General features: G+C 40.2%; 1 protein-coding gene across 1 annotated transcript in view; it reads left to right on the forward strand.

The window, feature by feature from the left end:
- Abca13 (ATP binding cassette subfamily A member 13) overlaps nt 1–23607 on the forward strand; it is a 484842-nt gene that overhangs the window by 302272 nt on the left and 158963 nt on the right. Inside the window, exons 43-44 of the mRNA XM_087584614.1 lie at nt 13057–13324; nt 20494–20577. Coding sequence (XP_087440740.1) covers nt 13057–13324; nt 20494–20577 — 352 coding nt within the window. The remainder of the gene's footprint in view (nt 1–13056; nt 13325–20493; nt 20578–23607) is intronic.

Below are 23607 nucleotides of genomic sequence, written 5' to 3' on the forward strand. Positions count from 1 at the left end.
TCCTCCCTCTGTTCCTTCCCTCCCTCCATTCGTTCTATCTCCTCCATTCTTTCTGAAACATAGTAGTCAAGGTTTTCTTGTCTGATACAGATCTTAGTTTTCTGGAGTTGCTACAAAATTATTTAAACCTCCAGGTCTCAACCTCACCACTCTCACCAGAAGTGGCTTTTTCTTCTGCAGAATGAGCAGGAAAAATCTGCTTTAGACACTGATTGAAGACTTCCTTCACCCCTGCGTATTGAATCTCAGGAAGAACAACTAAGCTATGCCATGTCTCAGTCACGTTCAGGAGGAGGGGGTGGTGGGGGTCTGAGAATCTGTGAATCATTTAGCTTTTGGTCACTACAACATGCTGAACTGAGCTTTGTCACCGGAGCCCTTTATATTTCCCAGCCATGGGAATTTCCTGTTTAATAAGGCTTTCCTGTTAGCTTTACTTGTGAGTTTTCTACATAGTCAAGGAAACTGCTTTAAGTTTAGTTTTACTCACATGAGTGCACACATTTTGTAGCAAATGGCCAAGACCCTTGCCAGACTCCTGGGAGACAGAGCCCTGTGCATTACTCAGGTGGGGCTGAACAGTGCTAGGCACTCCACAGGGTCTTGAGGGGTCAAGTCAGATGGATCCCCTGATGATTTTTTCATTACTTTAGGACAAATGTACTTCCAACACAAACAAGCAAGCAAGCAAACAGACAAACTCGAAACTTTTCAGATAAGCAATGTAGTAGTCAGATTTTCCAACCTTTTTTTTCTGAGATTCATTTTATTACAAATGCAATTTAACATAATTATAATATATATCATAGTCTGTCTCTATGTCTTATTGTTCCTATATTTTTTTTCATAAAATGTACATACCTGTTTTTGCTATTTTTATTTAAAGGTTTAAATTTTGAGGATTAAATTTCTCTTAAGATACAGTAATTACTTTCATATGTAACAGTTATTTAAAGAAATATGACAGGAGTATAAACACTGTTATCAGGATAACACACAATACCAATGCATCCCTCTATAAATGTTTCGCTGTAATAATACATCCATTTACAAATGATTATTATATATTCCTAACCTGGGGAGACATTAGGAAAAATCTGTATAAATGTATTAGAAATGAAATGTGTGCTAAAAACAAATGCCACACAAAGTGTGAAAACATGGTGTTTGAATTTAAAGGCACAGTGTTCAGGAAACAGAACCATTTCCATTTTTAGCATTACTATGTTATAAAACACAGTTTCATTATTTAAATTACAAAGTTTTGGCCTAGAACATAATTTAAAATTCCATTTAAGTCTTTCATTACTAAATAAGAAATTAGTTCAAGACATGGTAAATCAAATTTGCTTTGAGATCACCTGTTTGCCAGATTTTATTGCAATCAATAAAATCCTCGCATAAAACTCAGTATGAGTCATATTTATGTTCCTCAGTAGGTACACCTTTAGAAGAATGTTAAGTCGGGATGCTAGCGAGACTCTTATTACAATCCCCTAAATATGCTGATTTAATAAACCTCATCCCCTTTTGTAAGATCTAGACAAGATGAACTCAATTCTTAGAATGACTTTTAGGGAAGGCTCTCTCTTCTCTAGGCGTGGTGATGGATGACTCCTGTTGACAACTGCTTCAGGCTATACCTGTCTGTGTGAGTCCCTCCCTTTTGCACAAGCTGTATATCTTCCAAGGGCCAGGTCACAAGTAACTCACTGCTCAAAAAGATTGATGACAGCAAAATAAAATATAGAATATATACTTCGAAATCATAGGGACCCAGCAGCTCCATGGAAATGGGTTTTGAAGACTGATGCCTTGGTGTCTAGAACTACATAGTTGTACTGTGTTTACACAGTGGGGTAGAAGTGACTTCTTAATGGCAAAAGAATTTATCATTTTTTTCTTCACCTACCTGTATCAGACTTGATTCTGGGGTCCTTCATGTACTCACTCTTTCTTATTTGATCTTACTGTTAATTTGTAAATAAATTCAAGTTGAGAGTAGTTATCTAACTTTCACAAAACCTCAGTGTTTCTAACATGCAACTGTCTTCCGAGTCACAACACCTGTCATGATGTCTCTTTGAATCATCATTTTGCTTTCTTTGAAACGCCTTTTCCCTAAGCCTAGTAAACTAAAGTTTATTATGATGTTTTACACACACACACACACACACACACACACACATGCACACTATATATATATGTATATATATATATATCAAATCAATATGTAATTCATGTTAGTAATATGTGATACATATGGAATATATATGTATGCAAGTCTATATCAGTTAGCTTGCAGAAAAAAGTGACCTCATTTCAAAATGATGACTCGACATTTGTTAAGCTCAGGTGACTAAGCTGAAACATACATTATTGGGTCAGTAGGCATGGGAGGGGCCCACATTATGTCTTTCTAATGAGCTCTCAGAGGGGGCTGTTTATCCACACACACCTCCAGGGCTCTTCTTCTTGCTCTTCTTAAATAAGGAATTCTTGTTCTAGTCACTCTCTGCTACTTTCTAGCAGTGCACAGCTATGGTGAACTCAACTACATTCCATCCCAATTTACATATGTCAATGCCCCAGTCCTAGTCCTGAATACAAAATGCTTAAAACAATTGATTATGGTTACAGTTAAATAAAGTACATCTACATAGGTAGATGGTCATCCAATATAACTGGTGCCCTGGCAGAAGGCAATTAAACCATGACATACAAAAGAATGCAAATGGAGTTTATTAAAATCAGAGGTCAAAGATACAGGGACAAAATACCATCTGCAAGGCAAGGAGAGAAGTCTCATAGAACAACATCCCTATAGACATGACCATGCACTTCCTTCCTGTAAAACAGGCAGTGAATATTTGGGCCTTTAGCTGCCTACTTTGCTGTCAGGGCCTGAACTTCCTAACAACTTGAGCAAGCTCCTGTCCTGCATGTGTCTACTCAGGTCTTTGTTATCCCCCATGATCACACTGGGAGGGCCTGTTCTGGTTTCACCGGTGACGGACATGTCCTCAGCCTCACAGGGCAGCAGCTGTCCTTTTGTGGCAGGAGCAACCTCTCTCTTTCAGAGGAGGATTTTCTTTGGGCTCTACAATCTTACACTTTAATTTTCCTCTGAATATTATTCCTCCTCAGTGTGCTCGCTTCATCACAGTCTTCCCATCCAGCTCCACACCTCAGCCATTCCTCGATGCTTATTATCCCTTCTTCCTAGCTTTCCCACAGGCCTCTGTTTCCGCCTTGGCCATGTTGCTCCTGTGCTACTGCTGGACGGAGGCGTAACATCAGTTCAGAATGCTTCTCTGGTTGCCTCTAAACCAATGGTCCTAATCTGTAGTTTGTGACTCCGGTGAGGGTCATGTATTGGATATCATCCTTATCACATATTTATTTATATTAAAATTCACACTACATTACTGTTGTAGTAAAATTACAGTTATGCAGCAGCAACAAAATAATTTGTGGTGGAGGGGTTACCACAACATGAGCAACTGTATTAAAGGGTCACAGTGTTAGGAATGTCGAGAACCACCACTCTACACAGATCCATTGGCCTTCTACACCTCTCCTAGGTGCCTGTACCAGCGAATGTCCAAACTCAAACTGTCTGTCCGTAAACTATTTTCTCCTTTTTGTTTATGGCATGGTAGTATGCCATTGCTATAGCTAGTGGGCAAGCAGTACTGTCAGAATTATTCATGAACCAACCATTCTCTCCCCTCCATATCCAATTTTCCCTGGATTCCCATTGGAGCATTCTTGTCATTGCTGCCAGTCTTCCTTTAAATTATTTGATCTCGTTATTCTTCCTTAAAGAAGTTTGATAACTTCTGTTCTCCTGGTTTCAAATTCTGCGCATAGACTCCTAAGAAGATACAAAGCAGGCCCCAGATCTCCTTCTCTCTTTTATTTCTTCAGCAGGACAAGCTGCTCTGGCATGCTCTGGCACCCTCAGAACTGCTCATCTCCCTGCCCGCAGTCTCTGTCCTCTGCCTGCTCTGAGATGATCTTTGTGTGAGTTAATTGTCCATTCTGTAAAGTGGTTCCTACTCGCCAGACCAGCCAGAAGCCTTTTAATAAGATCTTGTGGTCCTCGCTGACTCTCACAGCACAGGGCAAGCTACATTTGAATCACTGTGCTTGTTTCATACCAATCCATTTCAAGGCTGTAACTGTGGGACTGAAAGGCTGGGAACCTTCTCATTTGCTGGGCTTTTCATGGGTACTGTAGGCTGCTCTGTGGAATGCATGTGTCTTCATAAACTGGCCAGGTGAATGGGGAGGTAGGAAGGAGGGAGGGAGGGAGGGAGGGAGGGAGGGAGAGAGAGAGAGAGAGAGAGAGAGAGAGAGAGAGAGAGAGAGAGAGAGAGAGATTGAGATTAAAATTAGAATCAGTAGATGCAGGTAGCTATGACCACATGGCCTCTCCTTACTCACATTAGAGTTTTGGAATGAATGACTTGTATGATATCAGGTGTCCCATCACTATGTCTACTATTTTCCAAAAATATAGTTTTTAAATGAGTTAAAGTCACCTGGGTATATTCTTACGTCCAATTTTCACAGAATTTCATTCTGGGCACTTACTGTCTCTCTGCATCTCTTCACTTTTTCCTTCCCCCCAACCCCACCCTTGACCTCTCACCCCCACTTCTCTTTCTCTAAAATATGATTCACTGTGAAGGCTGTGTTGGCCTTCAACTCCGGATCCTCCTGGCTCAGTCTCCTGAGTGCTAAGGTTAGAGCTGTGGGTACCACCACACCCTGTGGCATTTACTGTCTGCACTGCCACCCCACTTCCCTCTGCTTTAAATGGTCTGTGGTCAGTATTAGGAATAGCTCTCTAGCACTGCTTTTTTATCTCTAAAGTTTGTGTGAAAGACCACAAAGCGGATGCTGAGTAAAGCTGGGGCGAATGGCTCACTTTTCTATTCAAGCAATTGCCATGGCGTTTCCTTTTCTTCTTTTTTTCTGTCATTTGTATTGAAGCCTCATCCCCTCATTGAGACCTGAGATCACATTTAAATTTTTAGCTCAATGGCTTGTCAGGAGCATTTTACATAAAATCCCTCTCCTTTTTTTTTCTCCCTCGATGTAATCCTCCGTATTCCCTTCTTAATTGCTACCACTTCTACAGATGGAAAGCAATTTTGGCAGTGATTAATTTGAAGGGTCTGCAACCTCTCCTTTGCTTTTTAAGACAATCCTGTTTGCACAGCCTGTCCCAGGAAGGTCCGCTGTAATCTATTGCCTCTTCAAAGAGCTGCTCCAAATTCTATGTGTGCCTCTCAGGCTTCACCATGGTGTTAAATCCACAGGACTGTCTTTTCCTCTTTGTCCGCATTTCCTTGAACTTCAAAACTCTCCATCCCTGCAAGCAAGGTAGGGAGGGAACATAGATGCTGCCAATTATACATGCCAAAGAAGGTTTGTTTTCCAAGTTAGTTAAAACCTGCAGAGAGGTAGCAGCAGGGTGCTGTGCAGTAAAGAGGCTGCCAAAATAAAATGGAATTGAAATAGACTTGGGCAGGATAATCGCTGGTGGCAGGTGCCAGGAAGCAGGGACTTCCATCAGGGGCAGTGGGAAGTAGAAAGGAGTGTGAAGCTGTAATTCTTGTCACCATGCAGATCAGAGCTGCCACAAAAAGCTCCCAGGGCTGGTGATGAATAGCTCCAATCCTCATTTTCTGAGTTGGAATATCATCTTTGTGTGAAATATTTGACAAGGGTGTGCTTCACTCATGTTAAGTGTAGCCATTGCCTCAAAGTAATGGTTGGGCATCTTGGATAATTCAGGAGGAGACTAGCTTGAGGCAACCTTTCCTGACATCTCTCTCTACAGGAACCCGTGATGAACATGTCCACAAGGGTTTCATCAATTCTTCTCTGGCTTTCTTGTCTTTGCTGGAGCCACGATGAACAGGGCACCTGACCCGGCTTCCAGTGTAGTACTTGTGAATAGAAGTACTTCAGATTTTGGACTTTATAAATATACATAAAGGGAAGTCGTGGTTATGAGATCCCAAATCTAAACATGAAATTCATTGATGTTTCCGCACATATGTATATAGCCTAGGGGTCATTTTATGTAACATTTGATTATATTTGTTCATGAATTAGAATTTTATATTGTATAATTTTCCACATGTCTTTGGGACACACGATTTCTCACTGTGAAAGCAGTGTGGATTTTGGAGTTCATCCTAATCCATCTTCTTTACAGCTCTTTATATCTTATCTTTCCCTAGTAAACAGAAGTGCCCAGGGATGTTGTAAGTAGCCATATTTACATTCTCTTTAGAACATAATAGAAAAGTGAAATTTGTGGAGCCCAACCTTAACAGCTCTTGACACATGGCTCTTGAATGAAATAGCACATTGCTCCCATAAAAGTTTCAAACAGTCATAGTATGATATACCATGCTCGAATCCTGTACACAAGATTAACAATTCAGAGAATGGAATTAAGAGGTCAAAGGGACCAGGAGAGGTGGTGATGTATTATCTATGTAGCCAGGAATGAGCTTAGGAGAAAGGGGAGCTTTGGCTCAGGAAGATGATTGATAAGGATGTTAAATCCTCCTTTGATGACTGCCCATCTATTCATTCTTCAGGCTTCAAACTATCTCACTATGATGGAGAGTGTCCCGAAAGCTGAGGATAGGATGAACTCAGTGAACTCTCTCAAGGACCTCAGTGCCCATCAAGACAAAGACGCATGGTCACGGTGGGGACAGCAAGGGGGTGAACATAGACTGCAGACTGAAGAGAGGATTTAGAAGTTTTATTTTCGTTTTTGTTATGCTTATTGACTGTCTTGTGTCTCAGATGCTTCTCCAAGGGGTCCTGTTTGAATTAGCAGAAAAAAAATGATTTAAGGCACTTAGTCATTTTCAGAAACTCAGAGGATATAGAGTGGGACACAGGTATTGCTCTGTAGTACACACTGCCTCCTACGTGTGATTAGAGTAGGGGCTTGCAACAAAGCCATGTAGAAATCATGACTGGGATAGAGCCAAGGCATCCAGGACTATTTCCCTAACAGTTCAAAGCATGCAGGAAACACAGGTTGGAAACCCCAAAGTGGGACCTTTGTGAGGTAGAAGAGCCGTCTCTGTCTCTGGTGCATGGGGAAGTTGGAGCCCACAGCATTTCCGTGACTGCCAAGTCATAGCAGTATGTATCTTTGTATGTCATATGAAGGCTGTGCTATTGTCTGTACAAAGTGAATTTAATTGGAGTGGTTTTAGAACGAAGCTCTTGAATGAAGTGTGGTTTGGGTTAAGGGATAACCTGGCTTCCATGGTGAAACCCTAATCCTTTTCACACTTTGGCTTCAAAGAATGAAATCAGGGACAAAGCATTTGCTGAGCATCTGGAGATGTCAGTGGCAGGGCGCAGAGAAACTGCTCCTTTAACTAGTGATTTTCCCCCCATCATTATTAATTTGAGTATTTTTTATTTACATTTCGATTGTTATTCCCCTTCCCGGTTTCCGGGCCAACATCCCCCTAACCCCTCCCCCCTTCTCTATAGGTGTTCCCCTCCCCATCCTTCCCTGATTACCACTCTCCCCCCAACAATCACGTTCACAATATGGCCATTATCAAGACGAGCAGATAAACTTTTGCAGAGAAAAGTTTGCTAAGACATTGTTTTGAAAGCACCCATGAAATTATTTAGATTAAATGCAGCCTCCTCTTCGGCTCTGCCTCAAAGAATTAAACATCACAGAAAAATATAGTTAACCAAAGTGACATCAAATCTGTACCATAATATTTATGAAATAGCTATATTTTGAGATTTATGCTGAGTTAGTAGCTATATAAGGAGCCCCAAAATATTGTCCTGTTTGGATGTCACTAGATTCATCGCACTGGGTTGATGACCACTGGTCAAAGCATTTTTGCCTTTTCATGTCTATCACGTAGAAATTCAAGGTCATGACTTTGGAGGAGAGAATAACACTCAGACGTCCCTGAGCAGCTTGGTCCATCTTTGTTGTGTGTCATAAGATCCCTTCAGGTAACCAAGCAGTATTCCTGTTCTTTCCTCTTCCTAAGCTGTCAGTAGACATCCCTGGCTGCGTCTGTGGAGAAGTACCTATGACCTGCCCGGACCTGTGTTCTACTTAGTGTTGCTTCATTTGTATCTGTGACTCCAAGGTTCCCTGAGAACTTACTTTACACATTCAATGTAAAGACCTACAATAGAAATAAATAGGAATAAAGACTATATATTATTTCTTTTTTCTTTTTTTCTTTTTTTGGTTCTTTTTTTCGGAGCTGGGGACCGAACCCAGGGCCTTGCGCTTCCTAGGCAAGCGCTCTGCCACTGAGCCAAATCCCCAACCCCGACTATATATTATTTCTTAAATTTTAATTTATTTCATAACTTCGTCTGAATCATATTCAATTATAAATATATGAAGTCCTCAAAGGCATGCTTGTTTTGGAGGTGCTGAGAATTGAACTGAGGGATTTTCACAGTCTCGAAAAGTTCTCTCTTACTGAACTACATTGCCAGCCCTCCTACTATGCTTGAGGTAACTTCCAGAGTTCTGTATTACAGGCCTTAGCCCCCCACATCCTGCTTTTCCCGTGAGAAACTGAATATCAATCTCCAGTAGAAGTTCTGTAATTAAACGAACAAAGAATTATCTCCTTGTATCTCATAAAAATGTGCTTCACTTCCTCAACATGAATATCATTTTCACACAATGATTACGAGTAAAAACATGAATGTTCAGTTTTGAAATAATCCAGAAAATTGTGAAGAAGAAATGTAGCCCCAGTCTTGGCACACAATATCAGCCTGTGTGTAGGCTAAAGAGGAGTCAGGCATTAAAAACTTCTACTGGGTGAAGTAGTATAAGGAGATGTAATTATTTGACAAAAGACAATGTTTGCCTGAAAGTAACCACATTAAAAATTTAGATTTTCTTATTTAGTATTGATGTCTTTAATAGTTCTATTTATTCTGTATGTGCAATTTTGTGACATTTCATACTATAAGAGGTTTTCTGCAGTACATGTCTTAATGTTCCTCGTCTTGGTTAATGTGCTGCCGATGCTGTGAACCATGTATACTCCGATGCCGCAGGGCTGTTTCCCTTTCCCCCCATAAAATGGAACTCTCTTCTAGGACTCTGAAATCAGTGTCTTTCAAATGATGATATAATTTCATTTCAATTGTTTTTATTTATTTATAGAACTGACTAATGTTCCCTGTATGATAATTGTTTCGGCAGTAATTCATTGCCATGTTGTGCATCTTATGTGTACTGATCCAAATTCATGCTTCTCTCCCGTCTGCAGTCTGTAAGTACTTACTTGATGTCACATGGGAAAAGTGCTCCACTTGCCCTCATATGTGAGCTGCAGACGGAGCCCAGACATATTGAAAATTAGCTTCTGGCATTGCAGATAGGATGAATGTGAAATGTTAATAGATTTGGAATTTGGCTTTGGGGGCCCGTCCTCATTTCACATAAATCAATATCCAGAAACTGAAAAGTATATGAAACCGTAAGTATTTATTTTTAGTCCCAAACATTGAGGGTAGGAGGTGCTTAGACCGCAGTGTGACTTGTTCCATTAGTTCCCATGTGTTTGACACTAAATCATTTCCAGTTTTCTGCTGCTGACTTGGCCAAGTCCTAGCAAGTCACCTCACTCAACGCTGGCACTGGACCTCCAGTTTTGAATCAACATAGCTCTGGAGTTGGAAATAAGAAATTCAACAAGTCCTATGTTTACTTTACATAAGTGGGTTTCCAGATCTGTCCTTTCACCAGGGTGTAACCAGACCCTTTCCCCTGAGCACCCAGTCCCATCAGGTGTTACCATTGTCTGCAATCTTTGTCCCTTAGATGAAGTGAGGAGCCAAATTATGGCCTTCCTTTACAATCTATATCAATTGACTATTTTAAAATTTTTGAGAACTGCATAATCAGGTGCTTTATGAGTATTTTGTTTTGAGCACTTCATTTTATTAAGGTGAAAGCATTATACTGGCAATTCTCCCGACCTAAATCTTCCAGAGTGTCAGCGTTGTAGGTAATGTGGACATCATACACGAAGCCCACATTTTCAGCTCAGTGCTCTGCCAGGTGCTTCTATTTGCAGAGTTAGAGTCATCTCTTTACTGCTCAAAAAAAGTCTTTGGACATTTTCCATAAGCGATTTGATGGTCTGAGCAAATGGAAATGCATAATTGTAGATGTAACTGGAGTCCTTGAATATAATTGCACTCATAAGTCAAATAAGACAATTCATAACAGTTTGGTCCAGCATTTTTATTTTGTCCATTAAATTATTCATATGGATGCTTTTATAAGTTTAGCCATGAATATTTGAATGGTGTTTGATTCATAACTATAAAGTATCTTCGCCTTTTATTTTTCCCATTTACATCCAATTAACTTATATGGAAAAGTAGAACGATTATTCTTGATCGGAGACACACCTTTCTTACACTGACTTACTGAGGCTGTCTGCTGAACATTTACCGTAATTGGAGGTCAATATTGTGCCTGTTTTGATAGTTTCATTAATATCCTAATAACCTTTATTATGTGGAGGGAAATTATTTTTAATCTGTGTAATTGAGGGGATGGCATTCAGAGGGATTATGATGATTTTCAAAAGTCATATAGTGTGAGCAAGTGATGGATAATGCTGGACTCACATCAGGATTTTCGAAGACTTCATTTATCCCACCCCACCATGGTGCTCACGAGACTCGTCAGTGGCTGAGGCTCCTGACAACATGGACCATAATTTTCTGGTCTCTGTGTCTTCTTCCACACTTATCCCATCAGCAGGACAAATTTTCCGAGTTGACATTTGCTAGTTCTTTCTTTGCGTCTAAATGACGCTTAAAATATTCTGCCTGTTGTACAGCGGTATGAGTGTGGGTGGTCAGATGTGATGTCAAGAGACGATGCATAAAGGTATGTTTGTGGGGCTGTGACTTCTAGTGACCATGTGAGTGATAAAAGTGTCACAGGACCTGCCTGGAGCCCTTCAGTGGCTCCTGGAGCAAAGCAGAACAAGCCATTCCTCTAACAGAGCTCCTTAGTCAAAAGACAGCAAAGTCATCAAGCCATCATCTCAAAAATCCCATCGAGAAATTCAGGAAGCTTACAACCTGATGACCTCTCAGAACCGATCTCCAGTTGGCTCCTGCATGTAGCTGTCCTGGTGCAACTGCATGTAATACTGCAAATAGATATTGCAGCATCACAGAAGTGGAAGCGTCATGCTTAGTTTACTCCTTTGCTAGCACTAATGCCCCTGTATTGGCTGAGGTAAGTGCTTTATGAGAGCCACATCTGGGCCACCATTGATAATGCATTAAATATTACCTCAGCCAGGCTCAGCAGCAGGGAAGTCAGAACGAGCACATTCATTTGTCTGAGATTCAGATGGCTTTCTGAAGTGATGCCAGGAAGTTGGCATTTTTAAAGTTTCCAGATAAATCTGTTGTTTAGCCTCATTTAAAATCCTGTGCTTGGGGCTCTGTGCGTTCCAGCCTGCTTGAACAGTATATGTAGGACTAACCAGGGAGCACCTTTGGGAAGCATCTTGAGTCCTTAGTAGAGGGCTGCCTTGGCCTTTCTTGCTGACCACTCTTCACTTCCTGTCCTGCCACCTGATGCAAGGACACCCTGTGTTGTGATAATCAGAGTGATTTAGCACATAGGCCATACTGATCTACACCTCCTGCTTTACCTCTTTGCTTGCAAACTGTCTGAACTCTCTCCTTCCTCCCCAGAAAGGTTTTCCTATCCGGATCATAGTACCATGTTCTATTGTGTTGCATTATATCTTTATATGTTTATCCCAACCCATCTATTATGTGGTTTTTTTGGGGGGGAGGGGAACTAAATAACCCAATACCTGCCACATATAGGGTCATCACTTAACACCTCAGATGTATAAAGGAGTGATACAGACATGCATTTTCACACCGTCATGCTTCAGCCGTGCTGGTCTACTGAATCTGGTCTAACCCCAAATAATTGATTCTTCAAAAGTGATTTCTGTTTTATTTTACTAAAGAGCTAATTTGCAGTTCTTTTTGCAAACTGCCTTTTACTTTGCTGTTTGTAAACAAGACAACCAGTTCCTACAGCTGTTCTCTGATGTCACTGCTTTTATTGGAAAATGCTTTGCCCCGGGTTTGTTTGGCTTGAAGAACCTTAGGCCCTGGGAACAACTGCTCATGGGGGTGATTGAGCAAGCTCGTTCTTCCCACAGGACCAGGCTGAAGCCTCAGCCCTAGGCTTGCCTTTGTTTTTGGCAATGGCAGTCTTGTCAGGAAGCTGTATCCCACTTCACAGGAACGAGGGAGGGGCAGTATTAATATGGACATGGAACTTTTGGCATCTGTCCCTGGAGCAGAGGGCCTGCCTTTAGGATGGAGAGAAGTTCTCTTCTCTGTAGGCGAAGGTGGAAGGCACAGGAGGAGCTGTGGCAGGTGGCATGGGGGAGAACAGGTGCCATGGTCCTTTCTGATATCCAACACATCCTCATGATCCACAGTTTTCTCAGGAATGACTCAAATTAAGGGCAGAAGAAAACAGTAGGAGGGATGGAGGGGAGGGCAGCTCTGCTGTACTCCTCTCCTCAGCCAGCTCAGTCAGAAGGATGGAACTCACAGAACCTTAGGCACCTCTTATGTCTTTGGTGCTTCAGAATTCACTTATGCTTCAAGCTTTATTTCAACCAGTAAGCACACCGGAGGCGAGGTGTTTTCCCATTGGCCTCATTCAGAAGCGATGTCAGAGGGAACGCAGTAGTACTTCCTATGTTTAGGGTCTCCAGTTATAGTACAGTCTCCAGAAGAGGGATCCAGGAACCCCAGAAGTGGTTATCTGCATAGAGAAATTATCCTTTACTATGACTAGTATAAAGCTCTTCTTTAGAAATATGGTCCAGGGTTCCTATAGAATAAATGGAGAGATTGATCGGAATCTGGTGGGAGTGAAAAGCCCCATCCATCTGCATGCTGCTCACTTTGCCTATCTTTCCCCTCCAGGTGGCTCTCTTATGAGAACTCTACCAGATTCCCTGCCTGAGCCAATGGGTGGCTGTCAGCTTCTTCTGGGACAAGCAGGGGCACTCCTGAGAAAGCGGCTACTGCATACACTCCGAGCTTGGAAAAGCACCACCTCAGATCTGTTCCTACCTGTGCTCTTTGTGGCCTTGGCCATGGGCTTGTTCATGGTGCAGCCTCTGGCCATCACATACCCTCCACTCAAACTTACACCTGGCCATTATGAGACTGCAGAAGCTTACTTCTTCAGGTAAGAAGCTCTTTTTCTATTGATTGGTAGCTACTTTACAGCTGTTGTTGTAGAAGCCCGAGAGTTGATGATGCATACAGAAACGCCATCAATTTATTTATTAAGGGAGTAAGGCTGTGGCTCACAAGTAGAGGAGTTGCCTTGCCTGGTTAGGTCTCTGGCTTTGGTTCCTAGCCCCTCCACACTAACATGAACACTGTTATTGTTTCTGAGACCAGAACACAAGTATAATGTGAGAGATTCATTAGAGGGTTGACTTACAGTGGGTGACAGATAGGCCTGGTCCTAACCACTGAATCATTGGCTCCTTCTCACACAGCCAAGAATCTCATTTGAAAGAGGACATGAGGCGAAGGGTCTGATATGTCCCAGAAGCCCGTAGCACTAAGTACGAGTGCTAGATATGTTCTCAACATTTTAGCATTTTAAAAAAGTATCAAAGTGTATATTTTACAAATGCCTGCATGCTATTTTTAGGAGAAGGGCCCCCCAATTGCACATCTTTCCCAGCCAGCGGCTATATAGATCAGACTGATTTGGATCAAGATCATTAACATTTTCAGGTCTGCAGAGCAGACTTGTTGCTTAAACACTGAGAAGAACATGTTACTTTCTACAGACTTTTCTCAGGGTGCTCATCTTGTAGTTAAGACACAGGATTTGGCACTTAGGAGATTACGGAACACCTCTACCTCAGCTTGCCTGTTTTCTCTCTAGGGTTACCTTCAGTGCCCTTGTCACAGCCCCTTCTCTTCAAGACTAATCGAGTCCCATCGGATCATGTCTTAGGGCAGAGCCCATGATTACCTTCCATTGGGATTCTCTTCCAAAAACTTCACCATCTCAGCTCTTTATACACATTGCATTTTTGCTGCTCCTCCACAGCTCAGCCTCTTAGGTTGGTTCCATATATTAGCTATAGTGGACAGTCTACAGTAAACATCGATGAGCCAGCAGGTCTGTGATATTTTCTTTTTTCTTTTTTTTTCCTTTTTTTCGGAGCTGGGGACCGAACCCAGGGCCTTGCATTTGCTAGGCAAGCACTCTACCACTGAGCTAAATCCCCATCCCCTGCTCTGTGATATTTTAACTTGGAGATCTTTGAGTAAACCCAGAAGAGTTGGAACTGACAGAACCATTCTTTTATTTTTCTCATTTAGCTTAAATGTAAATCAACTTCACTCTTTACAAAACGGTCACTAAGGTTTCTCTGGAAACAGGGTAAGGTGGCTAGATGTGTCTTCTTTTTATTATTTTTACAATACTTATTTTTTTTATTTTGGAGATTACAATTTAAATTTAATATTTTATGCTACTTAAGTATTTTTTATCTTGGGGATCACAATGCACAGTTCTACTTTCCCTACCCGACTTCCAAATCTCCTCCTGTACCCTACCCTGCTCTCCTTTAAATTCATGGCCTCTTTTTTATTGCGTGCACATGTATATTTGTATATACCTATACATTCATTAATACAACCTATTCAGTCTGTATAATGTCACTCATGTGTGTGTTTTCAGGCCTGTTTGGTACTAGATAATCAGTTGGTGTGCTCTTCCCTGCAGAAGACCCCCCTCTGGTGCACAACTTTCCTCAGTTGACTGTAGTTGTTTGTATGAAGTTGAGGCCCCATTCTGAATATTTCTGAAGAGCTGCCATGCCAGTTTCCAAAATGGCTGGACTAGGTTACATTCCTACCAACAGTGTTTAAGGGCTCTCTTTTGTTCCCTGTCCCGCCAGCATTTGTTGTTATTTGTTTTTTTAATGACTGTCATTCTAACTATGATAAAATGGAATAGATTTTTATTTCTCTGATGGATAGCACAATTGAACATTTTTCATGTTTATTGATCATTTAGACTTCATCTTTTGAGAGCTTTTTGCCCACCGAATGAACATGTGTATTGATTGGTTGTTTATCTCCTGGTTTAGGGTTGAGTTCTTTGAATAGTATAGATATCAATGTCCTGTCAGATGAACAGCTAGCCAGTCTTTTCACCCATTACACTGGCCCCTTCCTTCTCTGTGTAGAAGCTTCTAAATCATGAGACCCTATTTGTCAGTTGCTGACATTATTTCCTAGGCTACCAAAATCCCTTTCAGAAAGTGCTTGGGTCTTGAAAATTTTCCACCCAGCCTCCCAGCAATTTGACAGTTTCTGGTCTTACATTAAGCTATTTGATCTGTTTGGGCTAATATTTACCAGGTAAGTGTAAGAGAGGTAGTTTTATTCTTCTACATGTGGATATTCAATTTCCCCGGTATCATTTGTTGAAGAGGCTACATATTTTTCCAATGTATGTTTTGTATTTTTTGCACCCTGACCAAAAATCAGGTGCTAATCCCATTTTATCTATTTCTTTTTATATTTTATCTATGTTCTTTCCACTGAGCTACATGACTGTTTTGTTCAGTACCACACTGCTTTTGTTCCTGTGGCTCAGACGTTGGCATCAGATATGGAGGAAACTCTGAACTTTTCCTTTTGCTCAAGATTATTTTGGTTATTTGTGATTTTTTTAAATGCTTCTGTGTGATTTTCACATTTACTCTTTTGTTCTATTTCTGTGAATGACATTGGAATTTTGATGGTGATTGTATTGAATCTGTAGATTAATTTTGATAGGATAGGCATTTTCCCAGTTTTAAATTCTTATCTGTGAAGATGGGAGGTCCTTCCTTCCAGTATCTTCTTGACTTTTTTTCCTTTGGTGTTTTAATCTTTTCACCATAGAAGTCTTTTACTTCCTTGGTTAGCTTTAAATTCAAGGTTTTGTTTTAATATCAGGTCAATGTCTACTGTAGACTGTGCACTATAGGTAAAGTATGGAACCAAGGTAAGAGCCTAAGCAGTGGAGAAATAAAAAAAAGGCAGCTATGCAGAGTTGAGAAGATGAGGTTTTTTTAGGAGGGGGTTCCAGGGGAAGATTACTGGGCCATCTGTGCTCCACTCAGAGCAATGGGAATGAAACTATTTTCATGATTTATTGCTCAGTATGTTTGCCATTGCTGTATAGGATGGCTGGTTTTCATGCAGTCCTGGATGTGCCTCCCACTTGCCAAAAGCACTCATCAGCTCTAAGAGTTTCCCGGGAGCCTCCTCAGGAACTCTTATGTCCTGAATCATATTATCTGCATATTAAGGTTACTTTGACTTTTTCCTTTCACAATTATGTTTCTTTTAGTTCTTTTTCTTGCCAGATTGCTTTAGCTAAGTTTCTAGGCACAACAATGAATAATAAAAGAGAAATTGCACATACTTCTTGTATCCATGATTGTAGTTGAAATATTTAAAGTTTTTTTAAATTAGTATAATATTTATCATATATAGCCTTTATTTTATTGGGACATGTCCCTTAAATTTTTTGATTCTTCAGAATTGTTCTTATATATTGATGCTGCATGGAAGGTTTTTTTTGGTGCCTTTTATTGTATGATTTCCATCCTAGAGTCCACCTATGTAAGATATTACATTTATTAATTTATACATGTCGAACCACCTCTGCATCTTTAGAATAAAACCAACTCAGTTGTGAGGAATGACATTTTTGATGCGTGCATGTGTGTGCACATACATGCACAAACATTGTACATGCTTATCTATGTGAGTTCAGATGTGTGCATACATATCGTGTATGGAGGTTGCAGTTGGTTTTCAGGTCTTGTATATTCTTTCTCAACTTCATCTCACCAAGGGAGCCCTGGAGTTACTGTCTTACTGTATATGGGTTCTGTATATTCTTGTGCTTATGCAGCAAGTACTTTTACCCACTGAGCCATATACAATTTGCAAGAATTTTATTGAGAGTGTTTATATCCAAATGAACCAGAAAGATTGGTCTATAATTTTAATTTTTGTGTGTCATTTTGTTGGTTTGGTAGAGCTAGCTGTTTTATTAATTCTCATATGATTAACTCCTGCCCTATCACAGTTTATTATTATTTTTTCTTGTAGCCTCATGAATGTGTACATTTTTCCCTTTTGCTCTGAAAGAGTTCTTTAAGTATCAATTTAGGGCTTCCTCAGTAGGCACATCTTCTCCTAGTTTCTATTTATCATGGAAAGTATTTTTTTAATTCTTCATTTGTTATGAGTAGCTTTGTAGAATATAGTAATTTGAGTTTACTGGTTTTTAACTTTCACAGTTTTAGACATATCATCCCATGCCTGCCTGTTATTCATGTTCGATCTTTTAGCTGTGTCCTCGAATCACACATTCAGCTTGTAGCTTCCTTTTCACTATCTCTGCAATTATCTGAATGTTCCATGTCATCTGCCTGGTCTTCAAGCTCTAACAGTTCCTCTTCTCGATCTACTTTGTTAGGCTTTCCAAAGAAACTTCATTGGATTTATTGAATTTTTCATTTCCATTTCAGCTTGCTTTTCTCAGTAAGTTGGCTCCCCCATCAAATTTACCTTGATATATTTCCATATTGACATCCTTAATTCACTCATGTGAATTTACTCTTTGTATTTCATTCATCTGCCCACTTAGATTCCTTTGAACATACTTAAAACACATTTTGTTTTGAATTCTTTGTCTGGGGTGTTCTTGAACTCATTCTCATTGGACAATACTACTCTGGGATCAATGTTTTTAGGAGTATTAATACTTTGAATTTTTGCGTACTTAGTTTTTCCTCTGCATGTACACATCTGAGAAAAGCTGTTTTTGAGATTTTAAAAAAAATCAGTCTTATTGTTTGAGTGGACATGTTTTCAGTGTTCCTGAGGGACTGGGTATACCTGACATATTGTTTCTCTTCCCCCTGCTGAGGACATACCTCAATTATGTAATCCTCAGCCCATGTGTTTGTCACACCATAGTTTATAACCAGTACTCCCCCTTGTGAACATACAATAAAAGATAATTAAAGAGAAATTGTTCTTTCAATTGAATCACTTTTAAGAAGAGAAGGAACACTCCTAAGAGTGTTTTTACTATATACTGGTTACAGAGTGTATAAGTGAAGGGAGAAAAGCCGAGTAAGGCTAGTGATTAGTAAGGAGTGATAGAAAAATACAGAAGGAAAATTGCAATAAGGACAATTAGGGAAAATGAGGCCTCTTAGGGGGAAGGTAAAATGAGAAGAGAAACGTAAAGGATGGCAGTCAGAAGTTTTGCAACCTCAGCATCCCCACTCAGGAATGTGAGGTGGAGAAATTCCTCCCCTCCAACCAAAGAAACTTTATCTTTCGGGAAGGCCTATCAAAGGGGATATTAGAAAAAATACAGGCAGGAAAAGCAGAAGGAAAAAAGAAGAACAAAACCAGCAAAGAACATAGATGGCTTGCTAAATAGCAAATAAAGGAGAACTGTGAAAGGGGAAGGCAGGTCTTGGGCCTCAGAATAAATGTAGTTGCTAGCCTGGGTACTGGATCTGGTTTTGACTCTAGGGTTTCATCTACACCCTATGTGAGCTTTTAGAAGTCATAGCACAGTGCTATGTATACCTTGGGGCAGGGGATGTATCTTACTCTGTTGGTTAAAAATACTGGTCATAGTGCTGGGTGATGTTTTGCATGGTCCTGTTTCCAAGAGAACCTTCACAAATCGAGTTGAAAATGCTGGTTCTAACCCTCGTTCTTCCCAATGTCTAGTGCCTGCTTTGACTCTGGCTTGTTCAGTTTCTTTCCTGCTGTTCAGAGCTGTTCTGCTCTGGTTCCCACAGTGTGCTGTTCAGAACGGCCTAGGGTGGCTAAGCTATGGCTAAGATCTAGTATGGCAATCTTTTAAAAATGGGAATCCCACAGGACCAGCAAAATGACTTAGTGGATAAAGTACTTTGTCACCAAGCTGGATGACTTGAGTTTGGCCTTAGAACCTATATGATAGAGGGAGAAAATTGATCCAATAAATTGTCATTTCATGATGTGGGTAAACCCCAAATCAATAAATGTTATAAATTAATTTAAAAATTTTAAATGGTACCTTCCTACTTCTCTGGTTGAGTGCAAAGAAATTTCCTGTTCCTCCTTTCTGGCTAATGCTCTGGTTGTGGCAACCTTTTTAATCTGCCTTCTCTCTCTTTTCTGTCATTTAAGATTTGTGTTATTGAAAGTACAGTTCAGTTTTCTGAGACCTTCTATATTAAACCATGGCTTAGTCACCATCAGGTGTTGCTTTCTCTGTCCCTGAGAGAAAAGAGCTCTACATACCAAGCCAGTTACTCCAAGAGGACTCTGGACTTCTATCCAGTTCTGCTTTGTAAAAATTCCTATTTTCCTTTGCTATTGGAACTGGAATTCTTCAGATAAATTTTATTAACTTTCTCCAGTTTATTTCGTTGACATTCTATCCAACTATATCTGCATAATATCTGCCATTGTAAATGTCTTTTGTAGTTAAGAAATATCCCAATTCTGAATTGTAACCAACTGAAATGAACCACACTACCAATTATTCTAGTTTTAAAGAGGTTATTGTATTCTTTTCTCTTATGTTTTCTCACTCCAGATGTTTCTTGCAGATGTACAAAACTTCAACTTTTTCCTAGTGTTTATTTCTACATTTTTCCCTCACAATGACATAGATGTATTACTGCTGGTTGTCTCTTTGGTAAAGAAATTCAGTATCAATGACCTTGACTTTTGGCAATATTTCTTGAACTATGAATAGATGTGAGGCTTATGGTCAGTAAACTAAGCATCGTCCTAAGTGTGCTTTAAGTACAGGTCCCATTGTACACTGAAGACTTCTTTCTATAGAAGAATGTTTCAGTGACATGTAGAAACAAAAGGATGTAAATATAGTTTGCAGTTTTGAATTGCTGAGTAATAGGACAAATATTTGTTCCAAGTTAAGGCTCCAGCATGGAGAAAATAATTTTACTGATTTTAATAAATTAACATACGATAGCATTATATTAGGCAGCCTTTTGAATTCGATTTTAAATCCATGAAAATATGTAAAAGTGGTTAGAAAATTAATGGAAAATAGAGAAAAATAATGTGCTTTGATAGGCAATACACACAAATGTATATCGGTGGTGACAAAACCTGGGCTTAAAGACGTTTTTCAATTTCATGCTTGTTCATGACCTTTTCTATAAAAGAACTGGGAAATTAGCTTTACCTGGTGCTCTGGAAACTTTTATCCCCATCAGATTGACTAGGGTGAGTCCTCTGCTTGCTCCTAATGGTGCTTTGTTTTCTCACCGTCAACAGCAGTGGGAACCATGACCCGGACCTCACCCACGTGCTTCTGCGCAGGTTCGGAGATCAGGACCCTGTTTGTTCTGATGCTCAATGGTAAGTATCCGGTGCCCTCAGCGTGGCCGAGAAGCCAACACCAGCAGCTCTGGAGGCCGCCTTGAGGATGGGTTAGTCTGTGTTCCCACTTAGGCTACATGGAGTGAAAGTCAGCTTAATGAGTAGAACATTAATGGGTCTAATTAGTGGGTCTAATTAATGGGTCTCATTTTATGGAATGGCCAGGAGGAAACTGCTTAATTGCCTCTTCCTACCTTTCATAGACACATGCTCTGGAGGACTCCAGAAAAAAAAATGGTAGTATTCCTCTGACATAAGAGAACCAAAAGGACTTAAGCAATTAAGCATGAATTGTGTGTTTACTGGTGCTTACTGTAAAGACAACTTGTACATATTGAGACATCATTGGCATACATTTTACTATTTATTGTGTTCTTGTACCTCTACCCCCTTCCAACTGTTATTCCACCTTAACCCTTTCCATCCCTCCAACACTAGGTAGATGAGAAAAAAGGTCATAGAGGGAAGGGAGCATAGACCTCTTTCACAACACAAAATAGACTACTTCCTGTTGATTAGGGGCATTGAACTTCTTGGGGCAAATCCAATGTTTATTGTCAGGACATTTCCAACCTCTTTGCTCATGAACCCTTGACAAGCCACATCGACAGGAACTAGGTGCAGCTGAGGAGGTGAGGAGGTGTGGCCCCCTTGCTTCCCTGGAGTACGCCTGAAGCCCCTTTTGAGGCTCTGGCATTAAGAGCTCTGAAGAGTCCCCAGAACATCAACGGTAAACTATTTGCAGCCACAAAAACACGCCCTTGCTAGTGCCTGGAGCAAATGATAGTCACCTGCTAGGAAGTAGCCTCTCCCCTGGCTGGGATTAAATAAAAAACATATTCACATAACATAACTGGGGTTTTAAACCAAAATTCTCAGTACAAGACATTATTTTTAACGTAATAGGTCATATGCACACACACATATGGTTTAATAGTTTTCTTTTTTTTTTTGTCTTACTTCACTGTTCACAAACAGTGCTACTCATGGTTGCTACATGATTTAATTTTTTTATGGTCCTGGAATCAAAGATGTGTGCCTCCATGCCTGGAAGGCTGTTACTGTTAATACCATTGCAATTCCCAACTTCCAGACTGCCTTTGCTTCTGGCCTACTTAAATCCCACCCAAACCCTGAGATGATTGAGAGACAGTATCTCATCTTACATGAGGAAACTGAATGTTAAAAAAAAGTTGATAAATTGCCCAAGGTCTCATGAAGGGCGCTGAGTGGAAAACCACAACTTCATGACATCCCATTTGCGACTACCCACCACCTTGAACCATGTTTGCATTTTTTTTCCTTGTTGCATGTCCTCTGGATTGTAACTGATATTTTATGTCTATGAATGAGTGGCCTCCTTGTCTTTTTTTCTTAATTTATTCAAGCATTATTTTGAGATTATAATATAATTACAACATATATTATTTCTATTTCCTCTTTCAAGACCCCTCCCATATACCTCTTCTTTCTCCCTTTTAAATCTATAGTCTCTGTTTGCATTGTCACTGTGTATTCATATGAATATATAAATGCTCATATATGTTATGTTATATATATAATATTATATTAAATATAACCTGTCCCATCTGTAAAATCATACTTTTATTTATATTTTCAGTGATATGCTCTTCTCCTGGAAAGACTATTTCTCCCACTTTTAGCATTTCTTAGTTGCCTGCAGTTCTCTGTGTAGGGTTGAGGCTTTATGGGCTTTCTCCCATCTACTTTGGTGTGTCTACTGGTGTTTTCCTTGTTCAGCTCATGTTTGGGTAGTCAAGTTGGTGAGACTTAGTGAGGAAAAATAGAAATCTGTGTTTAAACATGGAATCGGTATTTACAAATGACCATGTTGCATTTAAGTGGCGACCTCAAAACAGTTGGCTACATTTACATACCCTTCTTCCCTTCTTCCTCCAGATATCCTTTCAAGCCCATAAAATTAGAACCATGACTGAGGTTTTACATGTTTAAATTCTCAATTTTTGCTGTTGGTATTTTGCCAATTTCATATATTTCCAACAACAACAAGTATAAAAAGCCACCCTGTCAATATGTACTGATTGCTTTGAAGAAGGCTTTTTGGGGCTCTGAGGTAACACTGAGGGCATAGAGGAATGCCTGGCTCCTGAACCCTGATAAGACATGCCTTGCTTCCTAAATGCTCCCATTACTGTTATTTCCCCTATTATTCCTTGAGGATGCACTGCAGGTCAAGTATTATTAGAGGGACCAAATAAATGCAAAGAATCTTCTCCTAAGAAATTTATAATTCCAGACAAAACAAATGAAGCCAGAGATAAAAGCCATGATACTGTCCTGCACACTACATGACTGTCTTTTCAGTGATTTACATACGAACACAGACAAAATAATTAGATATATGTTTCCTAGTTCATGACTATAGGCTCTGCCCATTAGTCATGCCTGTAATGAGTTGAGACTGAGTAACTATTGATGGTGTCAGAATGGAAGGATTATGAGAAAATCAATTGTGTTGCCTCAGTTCAGTCTTCTCTTGGAAGACAAAGGGGATTATCCAGTGAAGGTTCAGAGGTGATGTTTTCTCTTCTCTACTAAAAACACACAGGATATAAAATACACACACATACCTCTTGGGAACAGAAACAGGAGCACATACTTGACCTAATCTCATATCAAGGAAAGAATGATTAGCGGAAAAATAGAACAATTCTTTTATCTGTTCTTTCAAAAGGAAACACTGAGGTGAAATCAGTGCTTTGTGAATGGCAGATGTTCAATGTTCTGTCTGTACATCCAGCTCATTTCCTCTACAGTGCTGCTCCCCCCACCCCAACTCTACACCCTCACTCTCTACATCCCTTCCATGTCCAGAGCTGGTCCTCAGGGTAAGGTAGCAGGCTGGCTTGATGGTTCCTGGCACTGCTTCCAGTCAGGCTCATCTGTGAAGATGACTGTGAAGATCAAGGGTAAACAGCACAGAGTATGAACCTGAGGTATCCAGGTGCAGGTGGAGAACACAGCTGG

Source organism: Rattus norvegicus, chromosome 14 (assembly GCF_021556685.1).
Source record: "Rattus norvegicus strain SHRSP/BbbUtx chromosome 14, alternate assembly SHRSP_T2T, whole genome shotgun sequence".
Classification (NCBI taxonomy): Eukaryota; Metazoa; Chordata; class Mammalia; order Rodentia; family Muridae; genus Rattus; species Rattus norvegicus.